The following is a 27,213-nucleotide window of genomic DNA, read 5'->3' on the forward strand; positions in this document are numbered from 1 at the left end:
TCAACGACTCGTATAAATAAAACTGCAGCTTCTCCGGCCTAATGGTAAAAGCTAGTAATCGATTAGCAGAAATAAACGAAGGAAAATATTTCCTGAGTTAGAAACTTGATATAATTCACGTGTAGAAAAATGTTTATTTATATATTATTCATTACAAGCACAATGATGTAATTTTTTGGTAGCACAACAAATTATTTACAGATTTAAGTATCTTATACGAATTTCAAAATTACAGTATACCGTGAAAATATCTTTAATTACAATTTCTCCTTCGACGCAAGTTTTGTGCAAGGAGAATAAAAATCGAACAGATTTCTTTCGTTGTCCAAATTTCTATCACATCGAGACACTTAAAATTTAGTGAATCGTTTCATTAACCAGCAGTTTCTTCTTTTACTGGATAGGCGTTGCTAGTGCTAATGTATGTTGACCTCCACCGGCCACCCGTATTATTGTTTTTCCTTCTAGCTGTTTTCCTTTGACTAGCACAGGTTCCTCGACATCTTCTTCTTCTCCCGTACCTAGTTGCCCACTCGATCCCATGCCCCACGAATATAAATCTCCTGTAGGTTTCAAGACGCGTATTATATCATCGAGAAAAGTAAGTATCGAATACGCGGTAGTAAGAGGGAAGTACCTGATTCGGTAACGGCAAACGATTGAGCGCTTCCTGCCGCAACGTCAACACATTTAAAAGAATTTAGGGCTGGAACTGCAATAAGTTCTTTCGCATCCGAGCAATTGGACCCGAGTCCGAGACGACCGTATTCTTTACGGCCCATAACAAATACTTGGCCAGAATCGTCGAGGGCGATAGTATGGTGCTGTCCACTACTTATGTGTCTCCAAATTTTTCCACTAAACGTTTTCGATATTTGAGGATGAAACTGCGTCACGGGTTCTTTCAAACCTAAAATTATTTTACGCAGTGTGAGAATACTTTTAAAAAGAGATAACCTTTTAATATTTTCCTCGTACTTACCAATTTGATAATAATTATTTAATCCAAATACATATATATCCCCCGTGCGGTACTCTTTAGCAAATGTACAATAGGTTCCAGCCCAGATATCGCCAAATTCCAGTTTCTTGGTAATTTTAAATTCAACTAAACCGGGAGACAATAACGGACCTATACCGTGACGGGTATTTCTGTTAGCCGCTCTAGCGGGTACTCTTCCTAATTGACCTTGTTCTCCGCATCCACAAGTGTATACGTGTCCATTCTCGTTAAGTAATACTAAATGATCGGCACCAGATGCTATTTTGATTATCTTCGCGTTGGGTAATATTTCTATGGGGAACCGTTCGTTTCCCTTCATCGTTAGACCCATAGTGCCATGGGAATCCTTGAAAATACATACATCGACGTTATACAATATTTCTTTCTGGTAAAGAAAAATGTAATCGATAAACGACGGAAGGTGAAAAAATTTTACCCTGAAAGATCCCCACGCGAAAACTCTTCCATCTTCCAACAGAGCCGCGCTATGGGAATCTCCGGCAGTGACTTGAACAACTTTGCCGGGCAGATCGACAGGACCTGGTTTCGATTCCGAACCATCTACGGACGTGTCTCGTCCTAAAGCTCCTTCGTCGTTGCAGCCAAACGTCAATATTTCTCCCGTTTCCCTCAGGCATACATTATGCATGCCACCGGCTGCTATAGCCACGATATCTTGATATCCAGAAATAGTTGCCGGACGTATTTTTTCAACTACCTCCTCTCCTAAACCGAGCTGTCCCACATCACCTTGTCCAAACACCAATAATACGCCGCCCGTCGAAGATCGTCGTAAGCCAGGTTTTATAACTAAACGTGGAACGAAAAATTGCATGAAAAGATCTAGCTATTATCAGAGTTGATTTACGAAACGATAAGATTTACACTCGTCCCGATCCACGTAAATCATCAAGACACGCTTGCGACGCTACAACGGAAAAATCTTTTCAACGGTTTCGCGAAACGAAAAAAACATAGATCGAAAGTACGGTTTTAATTATCAATCAAGGGCAAGCAATAAGTACATCGATCGTAGAGTCGAAACGCATCCATGTGCATCGTGGTTTTATGCTTTCGATAAAACTCGGCCAGATAAGTATCGTTTCGGCGCCAAAAAATGTTACGGAATTGAACAGGGAAAGTACTCAACGTCGACGAAACACAGGCTCACCTTGCTTTTTTCTAATTTGCTTCGACTCCCTTGGGCCTTTCGAAGGAGTTTCAGCAGACCGTTTTGTTGCTTTCCTTGGCGGCACTGAAACCATACCGAGGTTATGTTTAAAAATGCCCGTGTAAAACCGCTTTTATGACTGTAACGTACGAACAAACGATCGTTTTTAATGTCGCGGTTCGCGTACGTACTGATTCCTCAACGTAATTCTCACAGAACTAGAATATATAGTGTCTCGCAGACAGAATGTCAGTTGGCGCCAAAAAGTTGCAACGCTGCTATGTCCTCGCGACTGTTGCGCAACTCGCAAGAGGCGCTAACGTCCGGTTTACACGGAAAACCCTCGTCACGTTAATATCTTCGGCTTGTTCTCAACTATAGAGTCCCGCTTCCGACCTACAAAGCGTAATTCTTGTAACGGAAATTCTATCCCTCCCAGTTCGTACCGTGGCACCACGTGCATTTCTTAATGCAGCGAACACGCCTGAACACGCTAAACGTTATTCACAGGGTAGACCGGAGCTTTGAAAATATTCCGATCATTGTAGCGGGGCATACAACTATCGAGATCGTATCGAGAAAGTTGGAACAAGTTCCGATAGTGCGCGTATTAATTACGAGAGCCAACGAAAAAATAATACTACTCCGTGAAATGAACACGTTACGTATCGCCGCCTTGGACGAACAGTCGTGCCACAGGTGGCTCGGTCGAATATCGAAACGTTCAACGATCCAACACGGATTTATCGTTTAAACACTTTCTTCGCGAGCGATCTCGGTCGGAAGAAACGTTGCGTAATCGTTACACGCGTTGAAAGGTTCTCGTCGAATATGCGCCGGTGTAATCTTAACAGCTAATGGCTTTTACTCTAATCGTAACAGCGTTTGGAAAAGAACGGTACAGCGTACACGCAGAGCTCGAATGGTAACGTTCGAGCGGTTTCTTTCGGTGGCGCACTGCACGTAAGCGCTTCGAACCAGTTCTTTTTTTTCTCTCGATTTTTACGAGCAATCGTTACGCGTCGCAGTCGACGCACCTATTTTCACACGTATTTTCACACGTATTTTCACACGTATCCGCGATTTGCCGATTACACGAAGATAAGAGTGGTACTCGATTTTTCATCGGAGAAGGGATTCGTGTTCTCCTTCGAGATACACGAGAATCCAAGTTCGCGTTAGTTGGATAGATTTTAATAACGCGCGGTGTATCTCGGTGCGCGTGATACGTAAACAAGGGAGAAACCTCGAACGAGAGGTTCCAGTCAAGAAACTTTGGACGGTTGCGGTTTAATATCCGCGTGTTTCGCCTTTGTAAGTTATTTATCGCGCAAGGTTCGATACCGAAGCCCGATAATTACTATTTTTCACCGAGAAATTCGTTCTTACGTTGGTTCCGTTTGGAAAAGAAACGATGGCTCGACCGTTTCACCTACACGGAGTGTCCCGTTTCGATCGATCCGCGATAAAGAAAACGATACCGCGACGGTTCGCGTTACATCGTCTCCGAAGGTCGCGTTCGGTAATACACGTGGGTCTCAGAGCGTCGCGAGCCGTTCGGAGCAAATAAATTCATTGGCCTTTTGGCGAGGTGGTGCGCGTTGTCGCGATTCGCGCTAAATCGCAAATTAGTACACGATGGAACAGGAGAGGAGAGGAGAGGAGAGGAGAGGAGAGGAGAGGAGAGGAGAGGAAAGGGGAGCGGGAATGGGAAGGAGGAGGAGGACGAGGAGGAGGAGGGGTTGGGATGGCTATAGGGGTCCTGTCGGGGTTGGTGCCTCCTGGATGACGATATGCACTGGAGAGAGACTGCGTGGCGGGAGGGGGGTGGGGGGCGAGCCAGAGGGGGCTGGCCGGTTATCAGAGAGTCAGATACGTCGGTGCGCGCTAGTCGAAGCCGAGACTTGGTCCGCGCAACTTCACCTCGTATCTGTTCGTCGAACGGTTTCTCGATCCTCGTCGATCTATCGCGCTCGCCCGCGTTCGCTGCTTCCTTTTTATCCATCGCGAGGAACCGTCCGCGCGGAAAAATTGATCGTTCGTTCGTTCGTTCGGTAGTTTGTTCGTTCGTAGGATCGCGCGCGAAAAAAAAAAAAAAAAAAAAATCTTTCGACACGCACGCGGGTTTGTGTTTCTCCAACGAGGACCCTTGACAAAGGGACGAAGAGAGACCCCGGAGGACCGAAGATTTCCACGGTGCGAAAACCGGTTCATGTAGAACCCAGGAATCATGACGAGAGAGCGCCGATACCGATTTCTCCCGCTCCTCGTGCACCTTCTGATCGGCGGTGAGTTCAAAGAAAATAAAAGAGACTAAGAACGAATTAGCTTCGCATCGTCCTCGCGACGGTACGAGTACTCCTCGCGGGACGCGAGTGAAATCGATCGGCCGGTGGGTCGTTTCGAAAAGTTTCGCGCGGGAAAGTTTTATCCTCGAACGAGGAGTTCTGGCTCCCGTGAACGAGTTTCGAACGACGAAAGCGCGAATTCACGGATCCTCTTACCAGCGTGGTTCCTCGAGTCGGCCGTGAAATCTTACCGTCGCGTCGCGTCGCGTCGCGTCGCTTCGCTCGATTCCAGCCTAATCGGATCGAGCGAGATTCTCGATCGGTAAACCGCTCTCGCGTTTTCTCAATCAGGCCGAGTGGTTTCACGGATGCGCGAGCGATTCGCCGCGACGGTTTTGCACGTGCTTTTAAGAAACACAATACTATTGTCGGTGGCCATTCACCGGCGAAGAAAGCGGAGAGGTTCTCGTGCTCTTCGAATCTCCGAGTTCATTCGAGCACTCCTCTCCTCTCTTCCTCCGGTCCCGAGGAACCGAGGAACCGAGTCGGACCGATATCGGGAATTTTCGAGTCCTTTGGCTTCGCGCTCGGGACGTTCTTTCATCAGGGTCCTACCGCGGATTCGTTCTCTTTCGATTTCTCGCGGCTACCTCGATTCTCGGAGGCGTTCGTAACCGTGCACGGGGCATCGACGCGAGCGTCTACGAGCGGAGCCAACGAAAATCGAAAGAAACCGGAAAAAACGGAACGTTTCGCCATCGATCGTCCGTGTTTCGATCCACGGGGATAGAATCTCATCTATGGATACTGCGGCCGCGCGTCGGACGCGAGCAGAATTAGTTACGACGATTCAGTTTTACCAAGCATTTTGCCCTTCGAGGTGTTTACGTCAACGACCTCCGCGACGCGTACGATCGCGTATTCGGTATTCTCCTCGGACATTCTGTCCCGTGGTTACGATACGACTCGTTGGAAAGTTTATCGTCGATTCGCGAAAGGGGAAACGACGCCAAAGGGCGAACGAAACTCTAGTAAACGCGACGACGCGCGTAGAAAACCGGGCATCGTTCGGCAACGTGGACAAAGGCCGTATCGAAGGGGAAACAACGGGCAAAAAGAGATCTATATATATATATATATATATATAGATAGATGGATAGATATATAAAAAAGAAATCCGCAACCCAGTTTTCTCGCGATCAATCATCCTGTCGATATTTCGAAGGAAAATCCGCAGAGCGGCCGCGACGCCGTTCCCCGGGAATCCGATAATCGTCCCGAGAAGCCCACCCGCCTCGTCTCGCGAAATTGTGTTTCGCCTCGAAGAGAAGAACGTTCTCGCATTAACGAAACTCGAAGGATCCGTGATTATTGCGGTCCGCTGGCGGGCGGAAAAGTTTGGAAAAGTTTCGCGGAGCTCGTCGGCGAACAATTCACCAAGATTTTTCCCGAATAGGAAACTCTCGGGGGTTTTCGTTCCGTGTGGTCGTAATCGAGGACCGATCGAAATTCCGTCGCGGGTCGAAACACCGAATCCATCGAGCGAGAAATCGACGCCGATGGATTTCCGAGCGGCGCGCATCGAAAACGGTATTTAATTGGCCGACGGGTATCCGCGTCCGATTTTCGACAAAGCGACCGCCGTATTCGTGCCTCCTCTCGGAAACAGCAGCCCTGTTTATCAATTAGCCGCGATCACCGCGCATACGTGCTCTCCTCTCTGCGAAAAGAATTTCGAAACGCGAACGAACGAACGACCGATCGACCGATCGACCGACTCTTCGGTCCCGGTGGGCGTACGTCGATCGATTCGTTTCGCGTTGGAATTTTTCCGTCTGGGGATCGTTGGAAAGATCCCCGGTGGCTCGCGGTATCGTCGACGGTTGTTCGAAAAATCCCTGTTTACGAGCCGCGGCAACGATAAATCGTTTTTCGAAGCACCGTGATCTTGGGTGGCGGTTGGAAGGCACCGTGCGTGAAATTTTCCGCGGTGGTTGGCGCCGGTGACGGTAGTAGCGCCAATCGCGTTAAAACGTCTCGTTATCGATTCTCGCCGCCTATAGATAATATTTACGTTTACCTTTCGACGACGTTATTTGCTCGGGACGGACGGCTACGGTGGGAAATATATTTCGCGAGTATCGGCGCCGAGAACGGGGAGACGATCGCGAGTCGCAGCTGCGGCCACGGGTCACGGGTTACGTTAGCGGGATCTCGGCAAGCTCGATCGATATCGAGGATGTACTTCGGATTCGAGATCTTTCCAGAGGACGAAGGAAACGTTGGAAGGAGCGAGCGAGCGATCGACCATTCCCACCTCGAGGACCCGTTGAATATGCATGAAACAATCGCATATCTCGTGCAATTAGCCGAGGCAAATCTTTCCCCGTCTTCCGTCTTCTCCCTTTCCAACGTCTTGTTTTTTTTTCCATTCTTTTTCTTTGTTTCCTCGTGTTTCTTCTTCTTTTGTTTTTTTTTTTCGCGTCGACGACCGTTTTCCCTCGTCCCGTGCTCGGTTCGGGCGGCGTTGGAAAACTTGGCTCTAATCAGAGCGCGTTCGCGATTTCCGCGACCGAGCGGCGCCGATGCAAATTTCATTTCGAATCGCGCCGACACCGGGCCGGTTCGTCGACCGCTAAACTCGTCCTCGGTTCTCCCGTCTCGTGTTTTCTTTCCCGGCGCCTCTTCGGGCGGGTCGGGTGAAAGCCGACTGGAAGAACGAAAGACGGTTTCGCGTTTCCCCTTTTTCCATTTTCCGCGAGCTCCTCCTCCTCCTCCTTCTCTTCGTTCTCTTCGTTCTCCTCCTACGCGGACCGTTCCTTCCGATCGGTTGATTTTCCTCGAGGATGGCGAGCCGGTGTTCCGCCGGTTCGTTTCCTCTGCCGTGAAAATTCCACGGCCGTGATTCAAGGACAACAGAGAGAGCACGGGAGCGCCGTCGTCGACTCGTTTAAACATTAACCAGCCACCGACCGTGCTTTAACGTCTTTCATCGACGGCGGAGAAACCGCTCGCGCCGCGAAAACACGTTCCGTTGACTCGGCAAACATTTTCCTCGCGGTCCTCCACCGATACCTCGCTGCCACGGATCCCGAATGCTTTCGTATTTCCTCGGGTATTCGTTCTTTTTGTCGAAAAAGTCCTCGGTCTCTCTCGTTCGTCCTCCACCGCGCGGTAAAAGAGCACTCCGTCACTCCGCGAGCCGTGTGTTCTCAGAAAACATCCATCCGGATCGCGCGCGCACGTACTCTACGTGCTCGTCCGTTCGATCGAGCCGAAGTTGTTTTTACGCCCGACTGCTCCTCTTAACGAACCTTCTCTCATAATTCGCCGAACCGGCCGATGAATCTTTAACGACGATCCTCGTCGAACGTAGAATCCTACGCGGAACGATGCCCGCGAGAAATATTCGATAACGTCGACGGATACTCTACTCGTAGCTGGAACAACGATCGGAACTTTACTCCAGAACCGACGGGTTCTCCCCCCGAACGAGTTTCGATTCCGAGTATTTTCTCTTCTCGCGTCGAACGGTACACGGTTATCGTTAACAGAGATTCCCGAATATTCGGCGGTAAACGATCGAAAACCGTTCTCGATCGAACGTTTCGATCTTTCTCTCGCTCTCTCCGTTTCCGTTCGGTCGGACGGTAGACGAGATTCGCGATGTCCGTGGAACCGAGCGTGCGTGGAAAGTCAGCTTTGTGCGCGAATCCCTGCCGTTAACGAGCATTAACTCTCGCAGGACGAAATGTGGGTCGGAAGTTAGCCGCAAAGTGGTGAAACGGCACGGACGAGACGGTAGGAACCGCAAAGCGGAGTTAGGCTCGGTTTTGAACTAGCTTTAATCCGTCCCAAGTCCAGTTTCGGCGTACAGTTCGGTACTCCCCTCTGGTCTTTGAATCCGCGTTGGAATCGTCCGCGCGGCGCCGAGATTATTACTTCTGTGTCCCTCCGGGTTCCGTTTCGCGGCGAGCCACGGTTCTGAAATCTCCCCTTTCGTCGGCTCGTTTTCAAAGACGTATCGTTCGCGCGTCGCGCGCGTCGCGCCCGCCGCGGGAGAAACGAACGCGGGATCCCGATTCGAGGGGACCGCGATTTCTCGGGGTGAACGTTCTTCCGGTACGGATGTTCACCGGTGAACTTTCGACGACTGCGATTCTCGCGCTGGAAACCGATTATCCCGATTAAACGTATCCCGAGCACGTGGCTCGTTAACGCGTACACGCGCGCTACAGCTCTTGGCTCCACTTTCAGAGTCCGACTCGGTTTCGCAGCTTCCGTTCGCGATCATTTTTTCCACTCTTCGGACAATGCTCGTTCCATCCCGAAAGCAATTTTCGAGATTTTCCGGGACAGTTTCGCCGCAGCGGGCGCGATTCCTCCTCTAAACGCCGAGCTCGTTCGCACCTCTGGGAAATCGCTTCACCGTTCCCGGACACGTCCCCGCTCGTTCTCTCGCGTCCCGGGAGCCGTTTGACGATACACGTCGGAGATTCCGGCGTCAAAGGAGGCGTCCGGAGAGTCTTCGAGGAGAAAGAAGTCGTCGCAGTCGTCTCGGGAAGGTAACGCGATTCGCGGTGCTCGTCCCGACAAAAACGATCGGTTAACGAAGAAACGCGACCACTCGTACGATCTCTTTCCACGAAGTTGGCGAGTTTCCGCGTTTCTCGCGTTCGCGCGCGACGCAACGCGGAACACCGACGTTCGTCGATACCGTTCGCGAGTTGCCAATCGGTTAGGATAATTCGAGTGGACACCGAGCGAGTATTTCTCGAACGATGCCGTTTCGTTGCAACGTCGAGTAGTTTTCCAGACGAGAGACGCGTTACCCGGTGGATCACCCAAGGGATCGACTCGGAATAATTTTCCCGTCTCGTCCCTTCGTCGAATCATCGACGGAGTACCGGGGAAGAGGCTCCCGGACTCCGCCGATCGCGAGGAAGTTTACTCTTGGGTCATTTCTAGCGGCTCGGGGAAGCGTCTCGGTGAATTTGAAATTTTTATGGAAAACTCGTTCGAACGATCGGCTCCTTTGCGCGATCTCTCGTGGATTTGTTCCACTTTCGTCACCGGACACCCACCGATTAGAAATTTCGGAAAGTCCTCGCCGGTGAACCCAGCTTTCGTTCGTTCGTGGAAGTTTCACCGGGCTGGTGCAACGTCCGGTTGTCGTCTCGGTAGATCGTACCGGAGTCGATCGCGTTGTTGCGACGATGCGCCTAGTCCGCTCTGTCGATGTTACGTTCTCGCTACTACCTCGTTCGATGTATATCCTAGAACCTTATTCACCTTTGTTTCGTAATAACCACCACGAGTAGTTATCGGGTAAATTCCTACATTATTTCACCGTGGTCCGTCTCGATCGAGGTAGAGGCAAAGTTCTCGGATGGTCGCAAGTCTTTTCGAAATCATGGGCCGTTTCCTGGCCGGTCGAGAACAAAGCCAACGATGTCGCAACGAGTCGCCTCGCGCCACCCGAGACACGATTCTTCCTTTGTACGCCGAAGCGACGGGATTCCGTTTAATGGAGCGCGTGGCTCGTCGCGCGTTTCTTCGGCGCGTAGTTCGTCGCGCGATCCGCGAAACGAGGGGATTCGGGGAGAGTCTCTCGTTCGTTCGTTCGTTCGTTCGTTCGTTCCGTTTCGTCGATCTCTAACGAAGCCAGCCGACGTTCTTTGACGACGGGTACCCACTCGAACCCGCTCCTTCGCTCGATTCTGGAAATATCGGCTCTCGCGTTTCGTTTTCGAGTACGTAGGTAACGGAGCGACGTATCGTCGGAGGAACGTTCCGGAAGACGGACAGCTACGAGTCGATAGAGGAACTCTTTCGAATAACCCGCGCGCGTTCGAACGTGGCTAAAGTAATTCCTACGAAAGAGACGAAATTGTATTCCTCGCTTCGACGAGCGACGTTTCGAGATCCGATTCGAGTATCTCGAACGGAAATTTTTCTCGATGGCACTCGGAACAATTACACGGCCTCGAACGGTCGTAACGCGGTGAATTATACGGGAACGCGGTAGGAATACGGCGTTATCCGGTGTGTCCGGCGATTTGAAAGTCTAATGCGTACCGGGAATGATTTTTCTGAAAGGGGTCGCGGCCTGGCCGCGTGTTTCGTTCCGTGCTCCACCACCTGTTGGGTCGCGAATCCCATAAACTCCGGCCGGCCTTTCTGCTCGTAAACAATTGGAAGCTTTTAAGTAATTGCTACGTTCGTCTCTCGGTACGGTCCGCGAACAATCACCCGCCGCCTGAGCTGCCCCGACCGACTCGTCGGACCCGTATTCGTTAAAGTTTCTCGGACGCGCGGTAAAATCCTGTATTCGATTACGCGGGATCCACGAAACGTTTCCCCGAGATGAAACGTTGCCCGTGAATCGAGACGACGAGATATCGCCAACCGTACCGTGGCGTACCTACGTTTCCTAAATCGAGATCGTCGAGGAAGTCGACAAAGACGAGTCGACACCGAAAAATACGATCGCTCGTGGACCGGTAACTCTACGAAAGATGAATAAGAGGTGAGGATAAACGCGACGAACTACTCGTCCGATCGTGAACGTTTCCGGTGTACCGATCGAGGGCATCTCGAATTGCCGGTTGTCTCGTTCGAGCGATTATCGAGGGGCAAACGTACTATGCGCGCGATATTCGAATCCACGAGGACAGCCGAGCGATAAAGGAGTCGCAGGCTTGAGTGGAAAAGACGGCCGGGTAAATTGTAGGAAAATTTCAATCGAATCGGTCGTTATCGTACGATCACCGATTCGGCAACCAGGGGTACCGTGTTCGCGTAACGGGAAAATGCGTATCTCCCTTTAACGAGGCCGGTTGTAATCCGCGATTTAGTTCTCGGGGGATAAAATCGCGCTCGCGGCGAGCGTTCGGATGCCAGAAAATACTGACGAATCCGCGGGCTTCCGTGTTAATCGAGTCGCGGCTTTAAACGGCTTGCTCGGCTTACGCGCGGCGAGCATTATTCTCGCGGCTTCCACGGGGGCCGGGCTCATCGATTCGCGCTTCCCGAACCCAACCGGTCTTCCACGGTCGTTTCGTCGACAACCGATGCGCGATCGTTCGAACACCATTGGATCCATAATCGGCCTTTCTGGGCCATCGTTTCGCGCATTCACGTTTCGCGCGTTCCCGTTCGTCGAACTCCCGAGTAGAGAGTTTCGCGATTTTCCAACCGATCCTCGAACGCGACGCGCGGAACGATCCTTCCTCCGAGACGAAGAGCAACCGCGGGTATCGTTTCGCGATCTTTCTCGTAAAATTGCGCGCGTTCGAAGCGGATAGTCCTCGCGCACACGCGCGATGCACCGGCGACGAACGTTCTTACGGTGAATAAATTCAAACGGATGCCTCGCGAAACGGTTTCTCCGCTTTCTTTTTTTTTTTCTCTCCTCCTTCTTTTACGTTCCGGTTGCGTTTTACGGCGAGAAACGAGCGGCTCTCGAAGCGGAGCGACGCGTAACGGCGGTCGAGCGAATCGGAAGTCGCCGCGTCGTCGACGTCGACGTCGAAACGTCGATCGTAACTCCCGGTTTCCCGTTCCGGGCAACGCCTCCTCCCGAACGAAACGTTTCGATCGTACGCTCCTCGTTTTCCATTTTCTCGGCCCACCCTACCCCGACCGCGAGATTTTCTTCGCGACGGGATCCGGTTCGGTGAAACTCTAACTGCAGTTTCGAACTCGCGCCACGTGTTTTCGGCCGCAACGCTCGCGCAAATAACCAAACCGACGAGACCTACACCGCGAGAGACGCGTTTTCCGCGTCCCGAACAACCCTCGGAGCTTCTCGTCGGCCTGGATTTGGAAAGTTCGAGATCGCGAGATCTCTTTTTCGTATCGGACCGTCGCGATAAATCGTACATAGCCGCGCGATCTCTCGACACGGGGTTAATTCGGTTCGCGAGCGGAACGTACGACGCGACGTCGATACCCGTCTGGATCTCTCTCGATGGAAATTTCCAAGGGCCGTTATTTTCTTTCTCCGGGAAGGATCGAGTACGCGTTCCACGGTACGGAAGTTACCCGAGGATTTACAACCGCGGAGATACGCGTCGCTTGCCGAGCCGTGTCGCGAGAAAGTCGGTCGCGATCGAGTCCGGCTCGGGCGTGGATCGTTAGCCGGCCGGGTTTATTCCGGAGGCTGGGAACGGCGTACAATGCTCGTGTTCCGCGTGCATGCACGCGCGGATAGGCGCGAACCCGTACACGTGTTCCGCGACCGCGCGTTGTTTACTCGGAAAACAGACGTTTCGATAATCGAGGGAACAAGCCCGAGTCTGGTTCTCGCGCTATCGAGCAACGATATCGTCGCCGGATCGATCGTCGCTGCTCGTCGAACGTCGGTTGTTCATCGCTCGAACGACCATTACTCATTCGCGAGCTATTTTTTCCCGCGTTCGATCCGCAAACGTGAAATCTTGCCCGGAGAGAGAGAGAGAGAGAGAGAGAGAGATCTCGAGACGAGGAACACGTTTCGTCGGTCTCCGTTGGTGGTACGCGCGAGGAAACGTCCTCCTCGTCGCTCGATTCGAAGGAGTTCGGTAAACTCGCGAACTCGCGCGAATTTCCATCGAAGGTTCGTCCTCGAAACAGATTCGATTAACTCGACGCCGAGGTTCCTTTTGGCCCAGGAACCGGGTCCCTCGGAATTCCGGGGCCAATTTCGTTTCTGGCCGATTTCTCACGAGCGCGTAACGCGGGCAACTTCGTTACGCGTACGATTGATTTCCGCTCCGTCGGGGGAAAGGACGCGGAACGTTTCTCGTCGAGGTAGCGGGTTTTTCCCGCTCCTACTCCTACTCGTCCTCCTTCTCCTCCCGCTCCGTACGTCGTTCCACGGAATCTGGAAATCGTCGAGAGCTCCGTCGGAGCGAGGGGAACGCGATCGAAAATTTGCGACGATTTCACGGTTCGACGGGTTATCGACTTCGTTCGTGACGAACGAAGCGAAACGGGAACCGGAAGAAAAACGCGCAACGACGGGCATCGAAACTCCCGCGAGACGCTCGCCGGTTTTTCGGCGCGGACCGTGCATAGAATTCGCGGGAATTGTACGATTCTCGCTCGAGGGACGAGGAAATCGCGCGTCTCCGGGGACGCGTGTCCCTTATCCGGTTCTTTGCCGCGACGATGATAGCGCGAACGCTCAGCGTAACTTCGAGCTCGTTGGAAACGATCGTTTCGATTTTACGGAGCGACGGATACAACGATCGGTTATCGTTGAAAAGTCGAATCGCGATTATCGATGGATTCGAAGGGTCTTTCGTATATACATCTACGGAGAAAACTCACCGCGGCTTTCTCCGTTGCTACGAGCAATTTATGTAGATCTCTCGGTCGATGGTTCGGCGAACTTTCCTCCCGACGCGGAATCGTCCGATTCTCTCGGAAACGAATTCAAATTCGTGGAATCTTTCTCCACGATGGAACGTCGCGGATTTCGCCCCTCGAGAGCTCGGGGGCGACGAACGGACCCCGAAAGCGTTTCTCCGAGCAACGGAAAACGAAAGTTCGGGACTTCGTACCGGCGAACCGGAATCACGTTTCGAATCGCGAAGCTTTCGATCTCTAACTTGGACGCGGCTCGAATTTTCCAACGAATCTCGAAACAGATTCGAAACGTTCGGGAAAGAAAGTCGGAGGGATCGAGAGCGCCGGCTCGGATCGGATTACGCGACATTTATCCGCGTCGCGTCGCGTCGAATGGGCGAAAGACGAAGCGGAAAAGCGAGCGGGGACCGGTCGGCAGGAAGCTGGATCGGCCGGGAATGGATCGAGGGCGAAAAAAAGCTCCGATCGCAATTTTGCCCCTTTTGTGCGGCCGTTACGGTTCACGGACGTTAAGATAAAAAGTCTGGCCGGCGTTCCTCCCCCGCCCCTGTCGGCCGTCGGCCGTCGGCCGTTTTCGCGCAAGGCTACGACCCAATTAGAAGGAAATTAATCACCGTATTGTCTGGAAAAATTACGTCTCGAATGGAATTTCCGCGACGCCGTGGAAGTTTCGTCCCCGCGGCCCCGAGGCCGAGGCGTCTCCTGCGCCCGCGAGCGGATCTCGCGGAGAAAGAAAGAGAGAGTAAGTCGCTCGCTCGCTCGCTCGCTCGCTCGCTAGCTCGCCGTGATCGCGAAAAACTTTGTTACCGCGTTAATTAACGCGTCTCGCGGCGGACACTCTTTGCTAGCCGTCTCGCGTTTCCCTTTGCCGTCGATTCCTCCAGGTTGGATTCCCCTCGAGACAATAAACGTCGGGACGGTTTTTCGTTCGTAGCCGATTCCACGATCGGTTCGTTTCTTTCGGAGTAACGGTGAACGCGGGATCAAATTTTCGGGATCGGTTCCATCCTCCTCCCGAAGAGGTAATTATCCGCTCCACGGAAACTTCTCGTCGCGTTTACCGCAACGACCGGCTGGAAGAAAACGCGAACAAAGTTACTGGCCGTACCCGCACGGAAATCGTTCCGTCCGTTGATTCGATCCACGGGGCTGAGGGTCGTTTCTGCGCGCGAACTCGCGTCGATTTTCAGCCGAGTACCGAATAATTACGTTTCGAAATCCTTTCGAGGTAATAACGAGGCCGTTGCTATTATTATCGAGGATTTATCGGCTCGCCGCGGCGACCGTTGGAAAAGTTCCGCGCGCGGACTCACAGAGGGCATCGACGCGACTGCTTCGCTCGAACTTTGGTTATTTCGGCGAGAACTCACGGTTGCACGTGTTCCTTACGATCCGGAGGGAAAGCGAGCGCGGGAGGCCGGCACCGTACACCCCCGTCGGCCCCCACAGCCCTCGCAACCGTCTCCCCGCCCCCGTAACCGTCGTGGAAAGAGGAGGACGATATTCGGCGGTGTTATTCCCGCACGTTCCTGGCCGACTTCGAGAGGACGAGAACGAGACTCGATTCCCGGCGAACTTTTCGCATTAATAATTCCATCGCGCGTTCGGAATTATAAATCACGGTCCCGCAGTTCGAGGCTCTCCCTATTGGAAATGTTTGAAATTCCGAAGGTTTTCGAAGAGGATGGTGCTCGGATTGCATAGGGCCTCGTTCGGCAGAATTCTTTATTTCCCTCTCCAACGGACGGTTTCGCGAAGCGCGTGCATCGAGATTCCTCCTCGAGGATCGAGGGTACTTTCGTACGGGACGCGCGACGTCCTTAATTGCTAATCCGCGCGTCCCGGATACACGTGCGCGTTTCTCTGTATATACGTATACGGGACGGTCGCGCGGATCGCGTGCCAACTCCGCGTACGTAAATTTACGTAACGAGACCCAATTTCGTCCACGGACGTACACGGTCCGCGTTAATTGGCGTCGCCCGATCAAAAAATGAATCGCGGTTACTGGCCGTCGACCGAGCCAGCTCCTGCGCGCTCGCGGTCGACGCGAGCTGCCTCTCGGAGCTCGTCTTTCGACCAACGTTGCTCGGCCGATCCTCTTTATATGGTCCGCGACTTTCGGAGTTCGAGATCGAACGATTCGAAGCTCGACGTTCATCGATTTCGAGAAGCTCGGGCGAATACGAGCTTACTCGCGACACTCGAAGCACTCTGCGCGGAATCGCGACACCCGAAAGCTCCCGAACGCGGCACGCGCGAAGAGAAACGCTTCAGCGGTTACCAGTCGTCCCGGGTGTCACGTGGTCGCGATTTAAGATCGGAAGGGGGATCGCGTTTCCGCGGTTTCCGCAACCGGAGACGATTTGCATCGAAAAATAACGGAACGGTAACCCGTGAGCTTCGTAGCCGGTGCCGGTGCCGGTGCCGGTCGCGTAAACATGGAAATACAGTTTTTCAAAATTGTCGTAATTCCCAGTGACACGGCACGGGGGCTGGTGCAGCTGTTGCAGTCCCCGGAACGGGAACAGGGTGCATATACGGGCATAAACTACGAGAGAGTGTGCCGCAACCTCCCGTCGAGAACTTTAAATCCCGGAGCTACGCCACTGCATAAACTCGGTACCACGGTCTTGATCCAGTCCGTGGTCCCGTGTTCGAGCGTACGTGCGCGTGCAACCGTTACGGGATCGATGTCTCGGCCGCGACCGCGACTCGAAATCGAGCCTCGGTTTCGACGAAAACGATTCGCCTCTTTACACACCGTGAATCGTCGACGACAACCGATCTTCGATCCCGACGCTCGTCCCTCCGCGTTTTACCCTTCGTCGTTTTTACTTTCGCGGGAAACGTTGCGCGCGATTTACCGAACGACGAAAAATGCGAGGCGCGCGACCGTCGCTTTGATCTCGACGCTACCAACCGGGAATTAAAATTTCAAACAACGTATTTTACACGGTGGCGTGGATCTCTCCCGACGAAATTTTATTCCCGACCGCCGTTTCGATTCGCTTCCGAAACTAACGCTCATACGCCACGCTTCAATCCCGTTAACGGGTATCGACGATACCGTCGCGGTCGGCGGCCAGGTCGGTCGGTAATGCTCGAAATTCTGAAGACTCGAGCGGGGATGCGTTTTCGACGAAGTAAGAGTCGATGAACTTCCACGGGGTTCGCGATCCACCGTTTACCGAACAGCGAGCGAGAAACGCGCGTACGTTGAAAACGAAGGCCAATCTCGCGCAGCCGCGCATAGAATCGAATGCACGCGGTCCACGCATCAATAGAATTTCTCGAACCGGAATCTAGGGGGAACAACGTTTCGAAAAACGACTAGAAAAATCAGTCGGTGCTGCACGCGCGAGTTTCCTAGCCTCTACGTAAAATCGGATGTTACGGTGGCCCGATCACCGACGAACGTCGTCAATATTTATTTCTACGCTTCTCGTTACCGTAGCTGGTCTTGCTAGGTGAAACGCTTAGGAAGTTGGGTAAATCTCTCTCGATCTTGGATGGACAGCGGAGAGACGTTTCGCCGCGAGATCGACGACCACCTCCTCGTTTACCGATAAACGAAACCGTCGCAACAACCGGAAGACGATCGTCCTGGCGTACGGAAACCACCGTTGGGGAATCAATCGCGACTAGCTGGCTCCGGTGGCCCGGTTCTTTTTTTCAACCGATTCCGCTGACGGGAAAATTGCTTCCGCGAGGCCGCGCTCGGGTTACCGGGAAGTAATACGAAAGGAATCCGCGAAAGCTCCGGGCCACCGTTTCTCTCGTTCGAATCGAACGCCGCGTTCCTCTTTATCTCGGCGTTCCTCTCGGAGGGATGCAAAACGCGATAGCGCGCCCGCGGGCGAAAGACGGAATTCCGAATCTACTCGTCTAGGCAATTGAATTAAAAGATTACCATTCGGAGAAAGCTCGAGGATAAATCGTCGGGACGATTCGACGATCGATTTTTACGCCGACTGGAAAGTATCGTCGTCGTCGAATCGTCGGAGGGTACGCGGGATCGATAACCGGAACGTTCGGTGGTCGTCGGACGTTGTTACTTTCGGTTTCCGGTTTCGAGATCGTTCGATCCGCGTCCACACTTTTACCAGCGGGGTTTACTTGGTACGCGGCACGGAGACTCGTTACGAGCGAGTACACGAGACGTCTCGGTTATCCCCGACGGTACGGGGATTCCGCGAAACACGCGGTTAGGCGAGAACAATCGAAACTTGGCCGCGCGAAGTAATCTCCGCGTCTCGGTTTTCGCCTATCCTCCCTTAAACGGTTCATTTCCCGCGGGTAGTAAATCAGCATTGTCGAGCGCGAGTCTCCACCGGTTGGAAAGTTGGAGCTACGGATCGACGAGTTCCAGGAACGTGGAACCACCAGCTTCCAGGAGAGATCGATGCCCGCCAGATATTAATTGGCCGTTCCGCGTACACTTACGCGTATTCTTTTATCGGGAATCGATGTCGACCTTCCATCGTAGCAACGTAAAAATCGCTTTCGTTCGCGACTCGATCGACGACGAGCGGAAACGTTCTCGAATCGTCCAGAGCGAAGAATCGAAATTCGCCTTTGTCGCACGAAAATCGCCGACGCTCTCTCGCGAGATTGTATCGCGACCACGAGAAAACAAGATCGCGTTATCATCCAGCGACCAGTAACGTTCCAGACGATGGTCCGTGTTCGTTCCATCGGTAGGGAGCAAGGGACACGCGCCGGGTTCGTTATCCCCGGCGCTTCCGCACTTTTTTCGCCGCTCGTAAATTTTTCAGATCGCTCCTGCCGCGCCGCGAATATTTGCACGACGAACGTTTCAGCGTTACGGTAGAATCGTCGAGCGCGTGGAAATTTTACTCCGGTTGTTCTTCTCATTCGATTTCGAGCTACGAGTTCGTTTCTCCGTTTTTGGAAAATATCGATCGTTGGAACGAAATCACCGATCGTCGATCGCTCGCAGTTTGGGAATCAAGGGCGGAAGTTTATCGATAAAGTTGACACGCTCGTAACTTCGAGTTCAGAGTCTTTCGAGAGCTCGTTCCGCGCGGAGAATACGTTTTCGATTCTTTCGTAGCGATCCCTACGAAACTAGCGAACTACTGGCGTTTCGTTTGGAACTTTAACGGCCCTCTAGTCCGAAGGTAAGATAAGGGAGAGGGGTGAGCGTTTCATACCGGGCTTGCTAGTGGACTCGTCGGTAAGGAATCGTAGCAGGCCCTGCCTTGTACGCCGGGTCATTGGGAGATCGGTAAGGGAGCGTATATATACCGATCGGAGCAGGTACGGTAACCCGCGGGAAACGAACACGGAACGATGGGTCTCCCGCTAGGGTGGCGAATTCTACGCGAAAGAAAATTTATTTCGAGGAGAAGAAGGGAAAAGCGTTCGACGAGATCGCGAAGGTTATTCGAGGCGATGAATCTCGGCACGTCGAATCGAGCCGGAATTCAATTTAGGCGTGCCGCTAATTGGTCGGATTAGCTTCCGTTCCGCAGCGCGCAGGAAACGATCCGAAAGCCGCGCGAAATTCGCTTAATTAGATGAGCAAACGAAGACACGAAGGAGACGTAAATTTGCGTTTTACGCGGGGCTGTTCTCTGTCTCCTCGCGGCTCGAACGCTCCGTAGCTCCTTACGGTAATTGCCCGTTTTCCAGCCGGAGTGGTCTCGCTCGGTTCGTCCGCTTCCGGAGCGATTCGAAGCGTAGGTCCACGGGGCCGAGGTTTCGGTAATTGGGGTTTCAACCCGAGGACGGTGGTTACTCTTTCGTCCCGTTTCGTAATCGCGCGTTCCTTTTTTCGCGTGGCTTGGAACGCGCGACGACGAACCGCGTACCCGCTCGCGGATTCGAGTTTTCGAGAGTAACGCCGCGCTCGACGACCTTTAACCGTTGACCGCTCCGCTCCGCGCGGATCGAAGCAACGCCCGTAACGCCTAGGAGGGCAACGAACCCGAGCGGCTGAGAAATCGTCGGCTCGCCGCGATCTCGCGCGATGGAAATTCGCGAAAACACGGGCCCCGGGAGCCCGGGAGCCCGGGAGCCCGGTGTCGTGATTCACGGGTCTCCGTTAACGGACCGGGTAACAAATTTATGGTGTCGTAACGCGAGAGACCCGTCCCGCTTACGTTCGCGCGTATACATTGAACGCGTAACGCGCCTCGCGCGAGGAGACACCCGAGAGTCCAACCTTTCGTTTCAGCGTGTCCTCGGCTCCACGACACCGTCGCACCGGATTAAGCTACTTACGCTTTCGGACCGCGCGAACATCGACCCGTTCGAGCCGGTACTTTTCACTATCTCCTCGTTCGAGAACGGAGAAAGCTATCGGCGCGGATTCGAGCTTCGAAATTTTTCGTAGAATCTTCCGAACAAGCGCGTAGATACCGCTCGTTTCGCGTCGGATCGAAATATTCGCGCCGTAAGTTTCCCGCTGCGAATTCGTCGCGGCCCTTATCGAGCGGGTACGCTCGACGTAATTTCGATCGGTACCGGACGAACGAGTACTCGCGGATCGCGAATATGCATCGCGAATAAATATGTAAAATAAAATGGACGAGGGAAAAGGTACGGGGTCGGGAGGGGGACCGGAGCGAAATAAACGTTGGTAAAAAAGAAGCACGCCGCGCGGGAAAGGGGCGGACGGTTGGGTGGCTGGGACTTGTAACGAGCGGGAGAATATGTTAATCTCGAGACCGGCGCTATACATATGGAAATGACTAGCGCGGAGTCAGCGCGCAATGCGTCGTCCGACATTTTCTTTCAGCGGCAGATTTCCGTGGAAAAAGGGCTCGCCCGTCCGAAGTTTCTTCTCGCACCGGAGGATTTTTCGCCCTCGGGAAACGCTCGCTGCCCGCCGGTCTACTCGTCGAATTTACGGGACTGGCTCGTCGCGAACGACAACGACGAATAATTAGCGACGTTCGGGTAATTACTAATTCGACGTATCGATCGACGAATCCGTTTAATTATCGCGCGGAAATAATCGAGAGGCAGCTCCGTTCCGTTCGGTCGATCGAACCGAGAGACTTTTCCTATTTTTTTGTCCTTTCTTTCTTTCTTTTTCTTTCATTTTTTTTTTTTCAAAGCCTCGCTCGCGCTTCGCGGAATAAAGAGCCGGAAAGAAAACTCGGCCTCGTAACTTTCGACGAAGCGGCGGGAATTATCAGCGATATTCGAAAGTTCCGCGCGGAGGAGCGCGAAGGCGGAAAGCGAGCTTCCTCTTTGGCAAACTTTTTCGACGTTGCTCCGATCCCTCCCCGGTTCGACGTCTACTCGCTTTCGAATCGAATCGCGGACCGAGCGGAGACTCGTTGCGTTCGTTTAATTCCGATCGATGCGTACGCCTTTCTCGAAACATCGGACCTCGAGAGAGAGAGAGAGGGAGAAACATTCGCGTTGAAACGGAACGGATGGAACGACGCGACGCGACGCGACGCGGGACAAAAATTGCGAGGCAACGAATCGCTGGTGCTATAATTCCATTAAGGCCCGGGATCGACCGTATCCGGGGGATTGGGACAATGTATTTCTTTCGCGGCGGGAAAATGCCGTCCACGGGCGTGTGCGCGCCCGCGCCCGCGCGCGTTTCGACGCGTAGAGGGCGATTCACATTGCGCGTCACCGCGTTAAACTCGACGTTGAATCGTACCGTTTCGTTGATTTCGTTTCCATTCGATCGTTCGTTTTCCCTCGTCGTTTTCATCCTCGCGTTGCGATTGCCTTCGTTCTCGACGGTGGTCCACGAAGCCCTGTTTCGCGACACGGATTCTCGAACCCAAGGAATTCGTCTAGCCTCGAACCCGATCGACGTTCGTCGCTCGTCGAACAACGTCGTACGTTTTAATCGTCAGACGACGAACGAGCACCATTCAGGTCCGAGAACGGATCCGTGAACGGATCTCGGATGCGATACATCGGAACGTTGGCCCGAGTTTTGAATCGACCCATACGCGCGCGGTCGAGTACCAGATACGCGCGCGAACGAAATGGAACACGTCCGCGCACTCCGAGCGACGACAGGATATCGTCGCTTCGGGATAGCCGGGTAGTATCGACGTCCTCGTGCGCCAGGAAAAATATCAGCCCTTTGTTTTTTATATAGAGTGCCTCTAACCCCCTTGTATCTAACCCAGCACGCTCGACGTTCGCTCCTCCACCGACGGCATTTCATCCCTCTTTTGTACGGTAACGACGCAACGCGACGCGACGCGACGCGACGGTGGTACGCGTGCATCGACGTTGCACCCTCCGTCTATACTCTTGGTCGTCGTCGTCGTCGTCGTCGGCGTCGGCGTCGTTGGTTTCCTTCGCTTTCTATCACCCTCCGCTCGGACCGGCTCGTCTCGTCGCGAGTACGGCAAGTTCGAAACAATGTTTCACCGCGGGGTGTTTGGAATCGGGAGTGGATCGAGGGTCTGTAAAAGCTCGAGGACGTCCCCCGACGTCGCAGTTTACGGACAACGTCCTCGGAACGCGTCGATAACGTTTCGAGTCGTTGGTCCCGCGCTCGCGCGGCTCCTCCGAGCGATTCTTCCGTTTCCGGTCTCGAATCCGCCGGTCGAATCAACAGCGGGCGTATCCTCGCGGTGCTCTTTAAGTCGCGACGGAACGCGGGAGCTTGGCTTTAATTAAATTTTGTTTTCGCTCTCGAGAAGTTCTCCTCGGGCCGGGCTGGGCCGTGTCGGTCCGGGTCGGGCCGGCTCGGGTCGGTTCGGCTCGGTCCGGGTCGGGCAAGACAGGGCGCAGGGTGGGTTTCTTTCTTTTTCGAAGCCCATTAAAACTTCCCTCTCCCCCCGTTCGTTCCGGTTTTTTAATTCCCTTTCGTTCGACTTGTTCGCAGGGGCCTGCGGCCGAGGTCCCCTCTCGCCCCGTTTCCCACCCCGACGACCCGCGTACCGGTTACACGTAGCTACCCCGAGACGCTTCCGGCTCCTCGAAATTAAAATGAAATCGTTCCGACGGACTGTTTCTCCTCGATGCTCGATAATTCCGGACAAATAGATCGAAACCCGCCCGCGGGGAATCTCGCTCGGAGCTCTACCGATCGGTTTAATTAAATTCGCCCGAGTAATGGGAATTTTTCGCTAAAAGTTGCGGATAATTGAGAGCGCTCGATTAAAAGACGCCTCGGTCGCTTCTCGCCCGGGCCTTCGTTCCCCGGTTGGGAATCGGAATCCCCGTGGGAACGAAACGCGCTTAAAAATCGAAGCCCGTGGCCGATCGTGCGCTCGAGGAACGAAGCTCGTCTCGTTTCGTCTCGTCTGCGTCTCGTCTCGCGGTGCATCTAACCGAACCGGTCGTATCGCGACCGATCTCGTTCGGGAAAGAAAGCCGCGAACCGACCGTGAGCGCGGAAAAGGAGCCCGCTACGTGCGCCCGATACGTGGCCATAAATATGCACGAGGTACGCGCGTATGTAATTCTCTGGTCGGGGGATGCTAAACGATGCGCTCGAACCTCGCGTCCCTCCGTCGCGTGATTTACGTCCCCGTACGTGACTTCCCGTTCGTGCGATCCGTCGTCGTCGATACCCGGCCGCCTTCGCTGTCGCTCGACAAAGTGGAACCGACAAAGTACGCTCGACGGTCTGTAAATAACGAGATGTGATCGAAGACGGGGCACGGCAACCCCTCGGTCGCCACGCACGCGCGGGCCCACTCGAGATACTATTCGCTCGTCCACGCGGGAACACCACGGTGCACCGATAAGCTTGTTTTCGTCGCCGCGGATCCTCTCCAACCGGGACGCCCATTGTTCGCGACTAAACTACCCGCGAAAGGAAGATCGAGCGCGCCGATTTCGCGCGCTCTTTTTTTTTCCATCGGGGGAAGTGGTCGCGCGCGTACCGTACTCGGTGGGAAATTTTCAAACGGTCGTTGTTTACAACGAATCGAAGAAACCGATGCCTCTTAGTGATTGTTCGAGGTATCGACGATGTTACGACGCACCGTTACGCGTAGTCTATTTCCGAACCGAATCGTTGCACGCGGATATCGGGGGGAAGAGTACTGTATCGCAACGGAGAGTGTACGCGCGATGGAAATATCGCCCTGGGGATGTTTCGTCGTCCTTCCGGGGTGTTGTTTCTCGCGGTTTTGCCCGGAAGCGAACGGATCCTTCGGACCGTACGCCGACGAGAAATCTCGGTGCTCGCTCCCCCCGTGAGAAACGTTCGTTGGCGAAAATTCGCAGGATCCCCCGTCGCGCGTCCCTCGAGCCTGCTCTCGAGAACGCTTCGATCGTCCCCCGTTCCCGACGGAGCGCGCGGCGTGGAGTGGAAGCGATGAACGCGAGCGAGCGAGTGCATCGAAAGAGATCTGTCAGGAACGGGCCGCGTCCTCGCAGCGGGAGCGTCGTCGAAGCGAGAAAAATTGAGAGAGAGAGCGAGAGATCGTTTCGGTGTATTTTTCCAAACGATCGGACGTCGACGAAACTTTGGCGCCTTCGACGGAGCAGCCCTCCTCTCCTCTCTCGCGCACCCTTCTGTTCTTCTCCGCGGGCGAAGGGCGCCGGGGGTGGCGCGCGTACGTGACGCTGCATTTACATAACGCCGCTGCAAATTGTCAATGCAGCCAGCTTCGAAAATAAAATATGCGTCCGCCGTTCCCCGCAGAACGGTCCCGAGACACGAGGAACGGGGCGGTGGTGGAAGTCGGAAAGAGAGAGGAACCGTTCGCGGTGCTTCCCCGAGCACGTGGATGCGCTAGGTGCAGGGGGTGGCTGCACCGAGCGGTCGGAAGTGCTAGGAGGCTCGGGGAGCCACGGGGACAGGAGGGAGGGGGAGGGGCGTGATTTAAGGGGTTGTGCAGACGAATAAATTTCACCGAGTCCCAAAGCGGCCGCGCGTGCGCCCCTCGCGGAAAACTCAGGACCCCGGTTGCACGCTCCGTGGAAAAATACTACGTCCTGCGCGTCGCTTTTTATCCGGCTCGTCCAGAAACGCGTCCAGGATTTCCTCGAGCGAGCGCAGTTACGCGATAAAAACGCCGTGTGCACGGACAGCGGGACGGTTAAACGCGGGATACGCTCTTTTAACGCTGAAAGGTACAAGGGGTGGGAAGAATCACCCGCCTGGGGTCGATCGATGTTCGAAGCGTCGCGTTACGGTGTTTAAGACGAGTCGAGAAGTAGCCAGACCGGTTCGAAACGCGGCGTTACGTTCTCGGTATCGTATTTCGCTCGCACCTACGGTTCATCGGGGCGTAGTTTCGTCGGTGGGTTCGTTTTTCCGTGGTTCTCGGAACCGTGGTCTCGTCTCCGCTCGTCGGGTTTTCTCGTTTCCCCCTGCGGGGCTCGGGCGGCGTATCGGGCGAACTTTCCTCGAACGTTTTAACGCCGAACGAGCAGCCGTCTGCTTATCTTCGGTCAGCGGCCGCGCACAAAAGCCGCGGGAAAGTTGGCCAACGCGCCTACGCGGGCCGCAATTTTTTCCACGCGCGGCGGCTACCTTCCCCGAGTCGAATCCGAGCGACGAGAAAGCGAGCCGCGGAGCTCGTCGTACAAAGTTCGCTCTTCCACGGTTTCCCGGTTGCCTCGCGGGGAAATTCCCGCCTTTTTCCCTCGGCTCGTTCCACGGTTCGCGATCTCGCGGAATCACGGCTCCAGCACCGCGACTCTTTCTCGGGGATTTCTCTTTCCCTTCCCGTCCCGCGGCAAAAACGAACCGAGTTAACCCGAACGGTGCAACCGAACACGGTGTTCGCGATTAATTTATGCCGTAACTCCTCGCAACTACGATCGGAACGAGTAATGCGCGATTCGGGGCGAGTTCAAGCGCCGCTCGTAAATTGTTTTTTCGTTCGTTTCTCCGATATTCGCGTTACTCTTCGAACGTTTCGAATCCGTTCGATCGATTATATCTCTCCGCGCGGTCGTTTCTCCGAGCGTTTCGCGCTCGACGGTTCCCCGAGGTTGCTGCGAATTGACCAAAGTTTTTGCCGACCCTTTCGAATTATCGTCGTTCTCTTTCGTTCCAACGCGCCGTTTAATTTCGAACCCGATGCTTTCGCGTCCGGAACGTTCCTACGCGTACGTTCCCTTTGCGCGCCACATTGCTCGTAATTTTCCGAATCGACTCGTTTAACTTTAAATAAATAACCGTGTATCGTTCCATGACCCGTTAAACGAAACGTCGTCCGCGAGCTTGGATCGAGCTGTGTATTTCCGATTGTAAAATTTACGCGCGAGATACAATTAAAAGTTATACCGGACGTTATCGCCGTTGTTTCATCTCGCCCGCAATGTGGCGTAAATAGGTCCGTGCGATATCATCGCGACGAACGGAGAACGTTTCCCCGTTCGTTGGAGCGTTTTTCTCTTCCCAGAAATCCACGGAGGAAAAACTTTCGATCCCCGCGACGACGCGCGTATTTCGAAAACGAGTACCGAGAGTCGATTTCGGTCGACTCTGCGACTCGTTGTCCTCGAAATCGACTCGGTACGCGCGCGTTGCTACGATACGAGCGAAGACGTTCTCCTTCGCGCAAAATCGGTGGCTTCGCGTACGAGGAGGAGGGTACCGGTCGGTCCTCTTTCCTCTTTCGAGATTTACGCGCGAACGGATTTCCATCCGGGCTCGTAACGAGGGGCAATGCGCGCGCGAATGCTCGTCGCATACGGGTGAAATTGAACGGTTTAATCCGCGCGATCCCAAATTATTGGCCACGCGGCGCGGCGCGGCGCGGCGCGGCCTGGATTCGGTCACCGAGCGAAATTGACGCTGACGAATTCCCCGCGCCCCGTCCCGACGAATTTACGCTCTCCCGATCGAGACACGGAATCGCTGTTCGACCTGTACACCGTTGCGACCTACTACGTTGCTTTTACGGGGAATTAATATCGCGCGGGCCGGTTACGCGTCGCGGCGAGATTCGATATCCGTGTCTCGCGTGTTCTCCGGTTGAACACGCTCGAGCGATATTCTCGAGGGACGGTCGTTGTCCCTTTGGCGTTTCTGCGCTCGTCATCTGGCCGAGGTTCAACGACGAGTACTTTGCACGACACCTTCGAGGGGTACGGAATCCGCGCGATGCTCGTCCCTCGTTTCGTTTCGAGATATCGAGAAAAAGTTGCGGTCGAAGAAAAGGTAGTTTTTTCGAGTCGCGTGGTTAAACTCTTCGCTCGGTGTCGTTCGGTGAGCGGTGTTTCGATCGATCGCGTCGAAAGTCCGGCCGAGATCGGTCGGTTTCCATCGCGACGCGAGCGCGTCGAGCGGATACGAACGATTCGAAGGAAAACACCTCGAGAGACGGTATCGTCCCGTTCGATCGCGGCGTATCGCGCCTCGCTCCCGTCCGTTGAATTGTTCGCGGTGTCCGGGCGGAATATCGATATCGTCGACGATATCCGCGACCGGTATCGGAAACGGCCGAGTCTCGATTGTCGCGGTAGCAAAG

At 53.9% G+C, this 27,213-nt stretch overlaps 2 protein-coding genes across 2 annotated transcripts in view; one reads left to right on the plus strand and one right to left on the minus strand.

The window, feature by feature from the left end:
• Positions 1-114: 114 nt before the first annotated feature.
• On the minus strand, positions 115-2,501 carry Rcc1 (Regulator of chromosome condensation 1). Its single transcript, XM_076321397.1, is given in 7 exon segments — positions 115-405; positions 408-563; positions 638-910; positions 983-1,349; positions 1,440-1,813; positions 2,175-2,258; positions 2,366-2,501. Coding segments are annotated over 7 exon segments (1,287 nt in total). The 5' UTR covers positions 2,367-2,501; the 3' UTR covers positions 115-373.
• A 1,548-nt stretch (positions 2,502-4,049) lies between these two features.
• Positions 4,050-27,213, plus strand: part of LOC143152022 (kin of IRRE-like protein 3) — a 124,359-nt gene continuing 101,195 nt past the window's right edge. Inside the window, exon 1 of the mRNA XM_076321660.1 lies at positions 4,050-4,462. Coding sequence (XP_076177775.1) covers positions 4,405-4,462 — 58 coding nt within the window. The 5' untranslated portion in view covers positions 4,050-4,404. The remainder of the gene's footprint in view (positions 4,463-27,213) is intronic.

The sequence above is a fragment of the Ptiloglossa arizonensis genome, chromosome 10 (genome assembly GCF_051014685.1).
Source record: "Ptiloglossa arizonensis isolate GNS036 chromosome 10, iyPtiAriz1_principal, whole genome shotgun sequence".
Taxonomy (NCBI): Eukaryota; Metazoa; Arthropoda; class Insecta; order Hymenoptera; family Colletidae; genus Ptiloglossa; species Ptiloglossa arizonensis.